Here is a 13,705-nt window from a genome sequence, read left to right as displayed (position 1 = left end):
AAACACACCTTTGAACTCGAGAAAAAAGTCATATATTCTCATCTTGTTCTTTTCTCTTGAATATTCATATTTGTATATATGGTTTAAACAACCTGCGTATAAATGGGTAGATTGGGTCGATCTACAAACCTTGAATAAACGTTTCAATTGGCTCATCACCATTCACCAATGAAATAGTTTTTTTCACAGTTGCATCTGGATGTAGCAGACTTTGTACGATAAAAGAAGCTACATCCTCTCTGTTAATAGAATAGTTGACGGAAGCTTTTTCTTCTAACCTATTCAAGGGTTGCAACAAGCCAGTGCCTTTGTTTAATTCCAGCGAACCAGGCTGCAAAATAGTGTAATCCAATTTGGAGTCTCTTACTTCACGATCAGCGGATCTTTTAGCGATGTAGTACTCACGCAAACCCTTAATATTGCACCAAAAATCTCTCTCCTCCGCCTTGAGAGCTGAAACAACAATAAATCTTTTGACACCAGCTTTTTCACATGCTTCAACAACCTTGATACAACCATCTAAATCGACAGTAAAGATTCTCCCGATTCCTTTGCCGCCCGCGCCTGCACTAAATACCACGGCGTCATAACCATTGATGGCGTCAGCAATCTCACTGACGGAGGCGTTTTCTATGTCCGTTAAGCTTGCATCGACTCTCACTTTGTTTTTGAAATGATCGACTTGATCCTGCGTCCTCACAATCGCTAACGGTGTTGAGAAACTACTGTTGGAATTCAATTGGTTTATTAACAAACACCCAACCTTACCGCTGGCACCAACAACCGCAACTTTCAAGGGAGACATTTTGTTATTCTGGCTTGCTATGTGTCTATATTAATAATCGCAGTTCAACCAAAGCTTCTTTTTCCTTCCAGAGTGAAAATCACTTCTAACAATGGTTACAATGGGCCTCTCTGTATATATATACGTAATACATCCTGACTGTCGTATGTCCTTACGTAATAAATGTGACCCCTTGTATTAACTACGCGACAATACTTTGGCAACATCGCTCGATTACAGATCGTAGAAAACCGAATTTTGAGAAAAGGGTTGCCAAGGGACGGAGACTAGCATTGAGATTAGTTCCTTGTTATTAGTAATTATCCTGGTGGTAACGTGTCTCCTCTGCTCTGCTCATTCTATGTGCTGTGACTAAGAAAGCTGGTTTCTCAAAACGAATGGTACGGACTATGTGCATCTTTCGTCGTCTTACCAAAAGAGCCCTGTTTTCAAATTATATTCTCACAAGTCGTGCAGACCACACAAGTCACTGCGATGGAATAGTAATGGACATAGCTAATAAGCTTCAACGTGGCGGATGCATACAAGCCATGGATGCCTGGCTTGCTATTTTTGAATTTCTCAAGAGTAGTCGTGTCCAATAGTCTGCGTGGGCTGAGCATTGATTACAACCTTGAATATTATAATAAGGGAGATGTCTTCTCAAGCTATATGAAACCTTCCTTACCCCCGTAAAAACCTTGCCTCTGAAATCTCAATGCGAAGTGCGAATTGTTGAAAAAGTAACGAAGGAAAACAAGCATAAATCTGCATCAATCTTTGTACAAGCTAAATATCCTCGTGGCTGTTCCATGCCGCTCTCTGTTTAATTTATTTTATGCTCATACGTAGGATTCTCCATAACTGTAAATTATTTTGTCCGGGGTCTCGTTTGAATATCTCATCCGGGCACATTTATTTGTAGTCAAACGCAATGCACATATCGGTTCTCTTGAAGGAAATATAGATTCTGTCTACGCTGAGTGTCGCACAAGATCATATATACCGAATACTAAACTAGTTGACTCGACTCTGTGTATGTGTTTGCCTTTGCTTCGTTTTCACTATAATTTTTCTCCTGAAATCGTTCTTCAACTTTTGCCACTACAGTCTCAAAGCAAAGATTTTAATTACTAACAAATACAGCATAGTATACTTCGGGATTTTGACAAACAAGTTAAAAAGTAACAAAGAACACCAATGCTACTGCCTTCTTGGTCAAGAATTGCGATCAATGCAGCTAGAAGGCCCATTCGCTTTCCGTCCTATTGCCGGCTCACCCTAATCAAGAGTTTTCATGTTCAATATCCTCTGCGTAATAGGCTACAGGACGATAAGAGCAATAGAAAGAGTAAAGACATTGATAGGAACGCTAGACTTGATAGACATATTCCCACAGATAAGGAAGTAGAGTCGATAAGAAAAGAAGTAGAAAAATATATCGAACAGGCTAAAAATAATACTATACCGGCAAATTGGAAGGAACAAAAACGCAGAATAGACGAGAGTATCAGGCGTTTAGAAGATGCCGTATCAGAACAAGAATCTAGCCAAAACCAGGCAGAAAAAGTAGATGAGTGGGAAGAAAATGAACGTCACAAGAAGCCTAAACCGAACAAAACAAAAGAACAAGGTTATTTTGAAGGCAATAATAATGGAAATTTTTCCCCACCTCCACCTCCTCCCAAGCCACCTTTAAATGATCCCAGTAATCCAGTGTCGAAAAACGTTAATCTATTTCAAATAGGTCTGACTTTTTTTCTACTTTCATTTTTATTAGATCTCCTCAATAGTTCTGAAGAACAAAGTGAGATAACGTGGCAAGACTTTAGAGAAAAACTACTGGCAAGGGGTTATGTTGCCAAGTTAATTGTTGTCAATAAGTCCATGGTAAAAGTAATCTTGAATGACAATGGAAAAAACCAACCAGACAATTACGGCCGCAATTTTTACTACTTTAATATTGGTTCTATTGATAGTTTTGAACACAAACTTCAAAAAGCGCAGGATGAACTGGACATTGATAAGGAGTTTAGAATCCCTGTATTATACGTTCAAGAAGGTAACTGGGCTAAAGCCATGTTTCAAATTTTGCCAACTGTTCTAATGATTGCCGGTATTATTTGGTTGACGAGAAAATCGGCGCAAGCAGCAGGCGGTAGCCGTGGGGGGATATTTGGTCTAAGTCGTTCCAAAGCTAAAAAATTCAATACCGAAACGGATGTCAAGATCAAATTTAAAGACGTCGCAGGATGTGATGAAGCCAAGGAAGAAATTATGGAATTTGTTAGTTTTTTGAAAGAACCTTCTCGTTATGAAAAAATGGGGGCAAAGATTCCAAGAGGTGCAATTTTGTCCGGTCCACCAGGTACCGGTAAAACTTTACTTGCAAAGGCAACTGCAGGTGAAGCCGGTGTTCCATTTTACTTCGTTTCGGGTTCAGAATTTGTTGAAATGTTCGTTGGTGTCGGTGCTGCAAGAGTAAGAGATTTGTTCAAGACTGCAAGAGAAAATGCTCCTTCGATTGTATTCATTGATGAAATAGATGCCATCGGGAAAGCTAGACAGAAAGGAAATTTTTCAGGCGCCAATGACGAAAGAGAGAACACGTTGAACCAGATGTTGGTGGAAATGGATGGTTTTACCCCCGCTGATCACGTTGTTGTTTTAGCTGGTACTAATAGGCCTGATATTCTTGATAAGGCGTTATTAAGACCTGGTAGATTTGATAGGCATATCAATATTGATAAGCCAGAACTTGAAGGAAGAAAAGCTATTTTTGCCGTTCATTTACATCATTTGAAGCTTGCTGGAGGGATCTTTGATTTGAAAAATAGGCTGGCAGCTTTAACTCCAGGATTTTCTGGTGCTGATATTGCCAACGTTTGTAATGAAGCCGCATTAATTGCCGCTAGAAGTGACGAAGATTCGGTAAAACTAAAACATTTTGAACAAGCCATTGAAAGAGTCATTGGTGGGGTGGAAAGAAAATCTAAGTTACTGTCCCCTGAGGAGAAGAAAGTGGTTGCTTATCACGAAGCTGGACACGCTGTATGTGGATGGTATTTGAAATATGCAGACCCTCTTTTGAAAGTCAGTATTATTCCACGTGGCCAGGGCGCTCTGGGTTATGCGCAATACTTGCCAGGTGATATTTTTTTATTAACTGAACAACAACTAAAGGACAGGATGACAATGTCTTTAGGTGGTAGAGTTTCTGAAGAATTACACTTCTCATCAGTTACTAGTGGCGCCTCCGATGATTTTAAAAAAGTTACTAGCATGGCCACCGCAATGGTCACGGAGTTGGGGATGAGTGACAAAATTGGCTGGGTCAATTACCAAAAGAGAGATGACAGCGACTTGACAAAGCCATTTTCAGACGAAACAGGCGATATCATTGATTCTGAAGTGTACAGAATTGTTCAAGAATGTCATGACAGATGTACAATATTGCTTAAGGAGAAAGCAGAAGAAGTGGAGAAGATTGCTCAGCTACTACTGAAAAAAGAAGTTCTGACAAGAGAAGATATGATTAGCTTACTCGGTAAGCGTCCTTTCCCAGAAAGGAACGACGCTTTTGATAAGTACTTGAACGATTACGAAACGGAAAAAATCAGGAAAGAGGAACAAAAAAACGAAAATCATAACGAATCCAAGACATCTTCAGACTGATTGTATTTAAAAATGCCAAAGGGAAAAGAAACGGCTCTGCATATCTCACTCACATGTTAAAATTTAAGGCAATCCTCTTCTCTTGGGCAGCACTGTCATCATTTCTGTATAAAACTTAATCTACAACATGTAAATATACATATATGTATATATGCACCTATATCTATATATGATCGAACTGCTTTCTGTGTGTGAGGCTGCCATTGGCTGAGGCACGCGACGTTTTTTTATCTCTGGTTCCACGCTTAGCCCTATCTTATCTTTAATATTCGCATGATGCACTTTTCCATTGCGTCGATTTGTTGGATGATATCTATCCGACATTAAGTGCATGTAAGTTTAAGGGCCGGTAGCAAAGAAGAGCATGCGGTTCCGTTACAGAGCAATCCGTATTCATATAATATAAGAATACAGCAGCAATTTTTTTTTATCGACTAATTTTGTTTTTTGTCTCCTCCTTGTTCTTCACCAAGCTCAGAACACTAGTTGTTGAGGGAACAAGAAGAATGCAAACACTAGACGAGACTTCAAATCTACTTCCCGCTCCTGAGGAAGCTGAAGCTCCTCCTTTGGAGCAAAAATATCACGAGTACAACCTGGCTTTACCGAAGTTCCCCATCCTGTTTTCGCTATGGCTAGGTAGTTTTTTGAGCTCTTTGGACAGTACTATTGTTGCCAATATTATGAATAGAGTTGCTGAGGATTTCTCTGAATCCAGCAGAAAGCAATGGATTGCCACAAGTTTCCTTTTGACTAATACTGCTTTCCAGCCACTCTACGGTAAGCTCTCTGATATAACAGGACGAAAGTCTGCACTATTAATTGCCCAATTTTTCTTTGGCCTGGGGTGCTTATTAACATGTTTTGCGAGAAACGTCACAGAATTTTCCATAGCTAGAGCCATATGTGGTATCGGTGCAGGTGGTTTGAACGCCATTAGTAGCATTGCTGTTAGTGATATATGTACAGCAAGAGAAAGAGGCGTTTACCAGGGATATGCGAATATTGTTTTTGGGTTTGGCCAATTGCTAGGTGCTCCATTGGGTGGTGTATTCATAGAGACCATAGGATGGAGAGCCCTTTTTGGCGTTCAAGTTCCCATGATAATGTTGTGCACGATATTAGCAATCAAGAACATTAATATTAAGCTCTTCCATGTGCCTCCTATGAAGGAAAGATACACGTTGAAGAACTTATCACGGATAGATTTATTTGGCTCCTTAAGTCTGGTGGCAACCATCAGTGGAGTGTTATTTTTGTGCTCTAGTCACTTGAATAAGCTATACTTATCATTATTTACCATCGGTAGCTTTATTGTTTTCGTTCTAGTGGAACGCTATTACGCAACGGAAAGAATATTGCCGTTCGAATTATTGACTCCTTCATTCTGTTTGAGCTCAGCGGTAACAGTTATATCTTCGTTCGTTGTTTTTGGTGAGATTTTCAGGTCACCAATCTATCTGCAGCTACTCCAGAATATCAGTGTTACAAAGACTGGTCTCTTTTTAATTTTCCCCTCTATATCAGTTGCGGTGGGATCGTTAGTAACAGGATGGGTTTTGCGAAATACAAAAATTAACCTAGCTCATTGTGCTTACCAAATCATCTTCGGTGGTATGGTAACGCAGCTACTGGGCTTGGGTTTGGGCTATTTGCTCCTCGCGCATTTAAATCCTGATTACACCGTATACGATATGCTTGAGTCTATCACATTCAAATCGAATTCAATTTGGTGGAAACTTATTTACGTGTTTGCGTCAGTCCTCGTATCTTTTGGCTATGCGTGTTTATTAGTGGCCACATTAGTAAGCATTGTCTTCACTGTTGAAAAATCACAGCAGGGGACCATGACTGGTGTTTTCTACCTGTGGAGATCCATCGGTAACGTCCTTGGTGCATCCTTGACTTTAGTGTCTTACGAGAATAGCTTGTCGTCCATGTTATGGAACTATATGTTCAAATCGAAGCGTGAGGACGAATATCACTTTTCTAAAAAGCAGTATTATTCTCTTATCGATGATTCAAGTTATCTAAGAGGAAACAACTTTCCAAAATACGTATTTGTTCGCATTCTGGATGTTTATAAGAAGGCATTTTTGATCTCCTATATTCCAAATATAGCTTTGGCAGTAATTGGAATGGTTTTATCGTTATATCTGGTGAAACATACGCTTAAACGCAGTTCTAGTTGCTGAGAATAAAAGTAGACTTCATATTATATATCTTTATAAATTCAAGATTACATCCTTTTAGGAATGATTATTTCTACTGCATCTTCTTCTATATTAAACGATTTCAGCTTTTCAATATTTATGCCCAGCTTTTGGCATTCTATTTTGCAATTCTCCGGGAAAAAAGGTTCAAATGGATACCGCAGGTAATACATAATCAGTACATTTTTTAGTTCTTTGCTTATAAGATCTCCCATCATATAGAGTCGCAATGCAAATGCCATACTTTTGCAACTAATGGTAGGCGGTACGCCTGCATACCCGGTACATAATCCAGGAATGATAAGACCATCAATATCATTTGGAGCATGCATCAAGGCGTTCCACATCGCGTTGAAAACAGGTTCGAACCCTGTCTTGAGAGGATTTTTCGGATCAAATATAGGAGCAGATGGAGCAACCACAGTTGGGACGTGAATAATGTACCTGATACCATCCCTGTATTTGATTGTTTTTTCTTCCAGACATTGTTGCAAGTCAATTACTGTTGCAGATCCAACAGTATGATATCTTCCTCCGAGCTGATTTCTAAACCATGTCTCAAAGGGCTTCCCTCCAAAATAATCATACAGGGCTTTATCAAAACCCCCTCCGAGGTAGCCGTACGAGTTTCCTGGTGAGACAATTGCGTACGAGTGGCCATGATGGATCTTGTCACCTTTACGCATTGAATTCATAAGGGATTGAAGGTGCCCATGATGAATGCAAAGATATTTGTCATTTTGTTTATATGCTTGGGGTATAGATTCTCGCCAAAGGTTGGTTACTATCTCATTTGTATCACATAATATTATTCTCATTCTTTTCACCCCATTCAATAAGTACCTTTTATTAACAGATCCCGTCATGTCTAGAAGTCCTGCAGATCTTTCTGGGGAGGAACGTTTGTCGTCTCAAGTAGATATTACTGGGCATTATCTGTAAGGGATTCGTAAGTTCAATTATCAATAGGTAAACACCCACACCTGGAGTTTTTATAAAAATCAGAAGCTTCTGCCGCTTCTTCTTGTTACGGACATCAATATGTGCCACTTCAATTAAGTTGTTATTTGGCCACAATTGAGCCGCGCAAACATATAAAAATTGGAATTTCCTTGATTATTCATTATTAAAAAGTTCTTTTTATATGTCGAAGTGCAATAAAGTCATCGTTCAAAAGTTGAACGAACACAACGGAATAAAATACATAGCTTGTACATGGATAGAAAGTTTGTCGGATAACTCTACTTTTTTTTACTAAAGATTTTCTTTAGTTTTTTGCCAAACCCGCCGCCCTTCTTTTCTCTTGTATCATTGATTTCTTGTGATTGTGAGTGTCTGCTTTCGCTGTTTCCTGGGTTACTAGAAAATCTTAGCCTATTGCTCATCGGGGGACTTGCAGCTTTTGCAGGTAGAGCCTCACTGGCAGCTCTTAAGGATGCGCCACTGAGTTTCTTGCTTACTTTTGTACTTTGAGCGGCAGGATTTATAATATTGTGATTAGGCCGTGAAATTTCTGAGGAAGTAACGTCGTTCTCTTTCTTCTTGTTCTTGCTCTTAAAAAGTGAAAAGGCACCTTTGTTACTAATACCACTCCTGCTATTGCCGACCTTGCTACTTTCTGTTTCTGCATTGTGTTTTGATGAGCTTTGACTGAGAAATTGGGAGTCATCATCCGAATCCGAATCTGCAAACCTAGAGGGGTGGCCCAGACTTTTAAAAAACTCCTGTGCTGTTTCAGTTTGACTAACATTTGCATTGCTCTCGTTAGCATGAGCAACATAACAGTCATTTAACGCTTCTTCTGAGATACCATTTCTCAAAGAAAGCTTCTTAAATCCGAGATGAGATTCATTACTCCTTATTTTCTCAAAACTAGACTTGCGAGGAGGCGGCTCCTTAGGGTATAAAACATTGCTCACATCCTTCGTTAAGTGCTTATCGTTTTGTACAATCTGTGAACCTCTCTTTATATTCGTATTGGTGCTTTTGTTATCGGTTTTGCTTTTGAATTTTTTTTGGCCGATTGGCCCTGGCACATTTGCTGGCTCTTGGCTTTGCTGCGTAGTTTTAGAGAACGAAGCCGTTACTGAATTTCTTTGCGGTTTAGCTTTTTCTGGGGTCCCTAATGGTATAGCGGAGTGACGCTTATTGTTTACTTTTTCCGGAGGAGAAGGTGAACTCGATCTATTGTTTTTGAATTGACCCACTGACTGTGGCCTTTTCACGGAAGAGCGTTTTACGCTAGTCCTACGTGATACGCTGTCAGGTATGGTCATTTGAGCATTTAGTCTTGTATTTTCAGCAGTCGTGAGAGACAAATATGCACCGTTGGCGGGAGAGCTATCAGAGTACATGGATGAATTGTGGTTGGATAACCCAGATGATTTCTTAAGAGCAGATTTGATTGGCGTGACAGCTTTAGCTACAGATACCATGTTAATTTCAGGTTTGAGGAGCTTTTCTTGCCCAGCTTGATTCGGTGGATTCTTTGGAGAAAGGTAAGTATTTGAAGTCCTGAGGTATTGTGCCAAAGACGGTGTTGATTCTGCTTGCATATTATCATGGTTTTTGTGGGAAGGAATCTGTTCATTTGCTTTTTGAGTTTCCTTGTCTGTTGTATCAAAGTACTCATCGTTGGGGTCGCCTATACTTTCCTCTTTGGAATAAGTACTAGTGGGAGATAATTCCACGGAAGGATTATCCTCTTTTTTAGCCTTAATCGTACTTTCGATACCCTCCGAAATATCATTATCTTGTATTGAACTAGGTTTTTTATTAGGGTCTTGTGCGGGAGAGCAGGTTATATCACTCATTTGGGTATGATCGGCACTTTCTGAGCTGCGATTGTCAGCTAATTCTTTTACAGAAGAACTATCGTTGGAAAAATCATGGTCCAATCGTTCAACTTGCTTGTCAAGGTTTTCAGCCTTGGAAAGAGGGTGCTTTTCCACCAAACTATTTTGTTCCTCACATTCTGGTTTTTCCGCAACCATACGATATACTTTATCAGAGTTAGAAGGCTTTTCGCCATCGACAGTAGCCATTTTATGTTCGGTGTTTGATTTCTTGACACCCTTCTCCGTAATCAACCTGTTTACGACGACGTTTTCTTGACTAAATTTTGAAGATTTCCCATTTTCCTCCTCCTTAATGAAAGTTTCCAACTCAATATTCCCATGTATCAGTTTTCTTAGGTCATCATTTTCACTATTCAATGAAGAGGGCTTTTCTACATTATTTTCGCTATTGACTACTGTGTCTGATTCGGAAGTGTTGGAATTTTCGAGCCTCAGCTCCTGATCTGTTTCTTCACGAACCTGTGTCTCAATAAGAGGAACATTTATATTTGTTGTAGACGTCTTTGAGAGTTTCGGCTCTTCACCTTGTTTTCTTTGAGAATTTGATGTGTTCCTTAAGGACGAAGTTCCTTTTGGTTGGGAATGTAGAGATTCTTGGGAGACTTTCTTCCTTATAGGTGAACAGTTCTTTACATTCAAGGTACTGTGGGCAGAGTTTGAACGTCTTAACGATCTAGAAGTATTAATTTTATTTGGTTTTTCGATTGGAACCTCAATTGCAATCAACCCGTTAGGCCCAGGAATATATTTTCGCATAGTTTTTAAGGGAGGAGAACCACTGCTGTTATTAGGACGCTGTCGGTTGGTTAGAATACCCTTAGCCTGTGGTCCACCAAAATCCTTGAACGTGCGCTGAGCCTCATCATAGCTTATCCTCTGATGTTTCTTAGATTTCTCGCGTTGCAGGCCAGAATTGTTTCTGCTTGATTGGCCTCTTTGATTAGGAAGACTCGAAGTTCGGTAGTGAGAGCTACTTTTATGCAGTGATGCTTTCTTTGGAGAAGGATTTGGCATGTTTTCCCTCCCCATCGACGACCGTTGATTAAGACTGTTTAATTTCCCGGAATTACCTCTACCTTTACCCCGCACAGACTCTGATGATGTGCTGGAAATAGAAGACATTCTTCTGGAAGCAGTAGGTTTCCTCAAATTTGTCATGGAAGCTGAACGATAGGTCGACTTTTGCTTGTTTTCTGGTTGATTCCCCTTCTTCATAAACAATTTGCCGATACTTGCTGCAGCTGCTACAGCTGTTGGATTCGCTTGTTCCATTTCTGCTGCAGTTGTTTTCCTTCTAAACATCCTCAAGAATGAATGGCTAAGGATTTACAGAATTGATTAATCTGGTTAAATATAATTGCTGTCTTTTTCTAATTGTTTCAGTCCGGATTGTTGGTAAGCTAAGGGAAGAAATGGATACTTCCTTTAAGGTTATCTATCGTCCTTTTTTTACATGTTGACCCTCGCGCCACACGGCCAGCCCGTCACCGTAGCGAGCTAAAATGGGCCTCACTGGGCGGATTTTTTCGGACTTACAGCTGCTGCTTGGATAAGTAAGTGACACTCATTGCAGGAGATTGGCTTGGCAGTGATCGAAATTGCAAAGCATAAGGGAGATAAACGTCAGTTTGTGTGTATATATATGTTTTAAATACTGCTCAGAATATAAAGATTTCATGCATCACAAAATTGAAAAGATAAGAATTTAAAACGACCTTTAGGCCTTTAGCCGACATCGCTGGGTCCCTTGGAGAACTAACGCTGATTCTTCTCTTGACCGCTAAGCAGCAGAAAATTAATAATGCTGAGCGTTCCCTGCAGGCACTCCACAGTTTTTGGGATGCTTCAAGAGTGACAAAATCTCTTGTTTGTTTCGTTAGCTCCCGCTCCCATATCTTGTCTCCCTTGTCACCGATGATAATTGTTTTTATTTTCTTACAATTATTTGCTGGATAGAGGACACAATTTTAGGAAAGAGGGCATCCATTTCTCACGAAGGCAATCATTAATGAGAATTAATACATCCCTGCTAGTACTCTGTGTCTTAACACACCGGTGAGAACACCTTCGCAATTCTTTCATCTTCAAAGCATTCTTCAAAGAAGATGCATACTGAAAACTCTCTCCCAGAAGTACTACCAATTTTTGTTGTTTAAGTTTATTGTCACGTAACTCAATAAAGATTGCAGGTTCTAGCTCGAGAGATTTTTCAATATGGTTCCTAATCAACGTTAATACATACATTGTTTCTTTCTTCTCTCGACTTGGGACACCAAATCCCCCAATAGATATAAAGCAATGTACTGAGAGGCACAAAAATTTGTAGATGCCACCCCCCTCTCTAGGCCTGTATTTATGAGTGAACACCATAATGGGCAGGTCTTGAAATAGGATAACCACTGGGGTCAACTCCTCGAAGATGGGACGAGTACCTAGACATCAGCGATAGGAAGTTTTGCTCTTTCTAACTTCGTCAGCTAATTTTCCGGCCTGCCTGATACGGCTTTGTTTTTAGAGGAATTGACTCCTCTTCTCAAAGCATTTGGATATTTCAGGCCCTTCATAAGCTTTCTTTCGCATGAGATAATCATGAGAACCCTTTTTCATCTGGGAGAACTTCCGTTCTAAGGTTTGAACTGCTCTGAATGGGAAGGCCTCGGGATCGCTTTTAGAACGATGGATATGAAGCTCCCCGTCGTAAATATGGGCAATATCATTATCCTCCAAATGCAACACTTTATCTGCATATTGTGCTAATGACGAATAATTGGATGACAAATAGAATTCAATGGGTTGTGGTAATCCATTATCTGCCGATAGTTCTCTTGATGACACGTAATTGAAAGTAGAAACACTGCCCTCTCTTGTAGAAGCTTCTATGTATTGTGAACGGAGAGGCGGGGACTTTCTTAGACAAGTATCATATTTCAAAGGAACGCTGGGGGGGATACCTCCAGGATTCTTGTTTGGCACATTAATTTCAAGGTAGTTTTCTTTATGATCTAGATACTCGATTTCGATAAAATCTACTTTAAGATTTCTTCTACCTTTGACACCGATAACTAACGGAGAACCCTTTCTTGCAGCAACTACTTCATCTGGAAAGTGGGAAGAAGTGCAAAGCAGGCCGTAGGAACCCTCCAATCTTTCTAGCACCAAACTTGTTAATACATGGAAATCAAGGCTGTACCCGAGCCGAATACTTGTATCATAAAGTTGCTTGTATAGTTTAGGAATGCATTCGGTATCGGTGTCACCTTTAAATACATGGCCCTTTCTTGCTAGCAAAGCTTTCAGATTATCAAAGTTGGTGATGACCCCGTTGTGCACCACGACAAATTCGTTAGAAGAGTCTGAGTTATGAGGATGACAATTTGCATATCTTACCTCACCATGTGTTGCCCACCTGGTATGAGCGATGCCACAATGAGAAATAAATGGCAGGTCTCTGTTAGGATTGTGGAGGTCAATTTCTCTCTTCAGGTTGCTTATTTCACCAGTCTGCTTATAAACGTTGATAGAACTGAGTTCATCGCCTTGAATTGAAACACCGCTTGAGTCATAACCTTTGTATTCCAATGTTTGTAGGCCCTCGATCAGGGTGTCAAGAATTTCTCCTCTTGTTTTCTCAATCAAAAAATTGCAATACCCAAATATGCCACACATTTTTTTTCTTTTACGGTTGTAACGACTTATCTGAATGAGGCCACCAATACGAGTGACCTTTTCACAAATTCCTTCATTCCTGACCGAACTTATAAATATAAATGAGCGTTCCTGATTTGCTAGTATATTAAGGGGACGTATAACTTTTTATTAGTGTACAGTCAGCATGCTCAACATTGCTTAAGTGGAAAGGGGCTTCTTGAAAAATGGGTAGAAAAGCCTTCACATCAGGCGCATTTTCTATGAGGCTGATGTTTATCATTTTTTTTGTTTGACCTTCCTCCCATTGTTTAAACTTAAGTTGTTTGGGTAAAAGAGGCTGATTATTAAGAGCACAGGACCCTTAAACTAGCGCGGCCTAGACATTTCTAGGAGTTGAATTTCGAGATATGGAGGAAAACCATGTACAAAGCCCTTTTTTCCCATAACCGTGATAGCGTTAAAAAGGGGGTGCGAAGAGGAGAAGAGAAACTTTATGATCAAGGGTCTCATGATAGTAATGTACCTTG

The 13,705-nt window shown here is 39.9% G+C and overlaps 6 protein-coding genes across 6 annotated transcripts; 2 read left to right on the top strand and 4 right to left on the bottom strand.

The window, feature by feature from the left end:
* Window positions 1–121: 121 nt before the first annotated feature.
* SKDI13G2200 (uncharacterized protein) lies at window positions 122–805 on the bottom strand (the record flags this gene model as incomplete). The annotated part of the gene is made up of 1 exon (XM_056230322.1): window positions 122–805. The coding sequence occupies one exon, from the start codon at window positions 803–805 to the stop codon at window positions 122–124; it is 684 nt and encodes a 227-aa protein (XP_056084252.1).
* A 1,179-nt stretch (window positions 806–1,984) lies between these two features.
* On the top strand, window positions 1,985–4,459 carry YTA12 (m-AAA protease subunit YTA12; the record flags this gene model as incomplete). Its single annotated transcript, XM_056230321.1, has 1 exon — window positions 1,985–4,459. The coding sequence occupies one exon, from the start codon at window positions 1,985–1,987 to the stop codon at window positions 4,457–4,459; it is 2,475 nt and encodes an 824-aa protein (XP_056084251.1).
* A 506-nt stretch (window positions 4,460–4,965) lies between these two features.
* On the top strand, window positions 4,966–6,654 carry VBA1 (Vba1p; the record flags this gene model as incomplete). The annotated part of the gene is made up of 1 exon (XM_056230320.1): window positions 4,966–6,654. One exon carries the CDS (start codon window positions 4,966–4,968, stop codon window positions 6,652–6,654), a length of 1,689 nt encoding a protein of 562 aa, XP_056084250.1.
* Window positions 6,655–6,698: 44 nt separating this feature from the next.
* Window positions 6,699–7,538, bottom strand: PDL32 (putative ADP-ribose 1''-phosphate phosphatase; the record flags this gene model as incomplete). The annotated part of the gene is made up of 1 exon (XM_056230319.1): window positions 6,699–7,538. The coding sequence occupies one exon, from the start codon at window positions 7,536–7,538 to the stop codon at window positions 6,699–6,701; it is 840 nt and encodes a 279-aa protein (XP_056084249.1).
* Window positions 7,539–7,913: 375 nt separating this feature from the next.
* Window positions 7,914–10,832, bottom strand: SEG1 (Seg1p; the record flags this gene model as incomplete). The annotated part of the gene is made up of 1 exon (XM_056230318.1): window positions 7,914–10,832. One exon carries the CDS (start codon window positions 10,830–10,832, stop codon window positions 7,914–7,916), a length of 2,919 nt encoding a protein of 972 aa, XP_056084248.1.
* A 1,209-nt stretch (window positions 10,833–12,041) lies between these two features.
* On the bottom strand, window positions 12,042–13,196 carry SKDI13G2150 (putative glutamine--fructose-6-phosphate transaminase; the record flags this gene model as incomplete). The annotated part of the gene is made up of 1 exon (XM_056230317.1): window positions 12,042–13,196. One exon carries the CDS (start codon window positions 13,194–13,196, stop codon window positions 12,042–12,044), a length of 1,155 nt encoding a protein of 384 aa, XP_056084247.1.
* Window positions 13,197–13,705: the final 509 nt, after the last annotated feature.

Source organism: Saccharomyces kudriavzevii (assembly GCF_947243775.1).
Source record: "Saccharomyces kudriavzevii IFO 1802 strain IFO1802 genome assembly, chromosome: 13".
Lineage (NCBI taxonomy): Eukaryota > Fungi > Ascomycota > Saccharomycetes > Saccharomycetales > Saccharomycetaceae > Saccharomyces > Saccharomyces kudriavzevii.
Note: the sequence above shows the minus strand (reverse complement) of the source record. Positions and strands in the feature narration are given on the sequence as shown.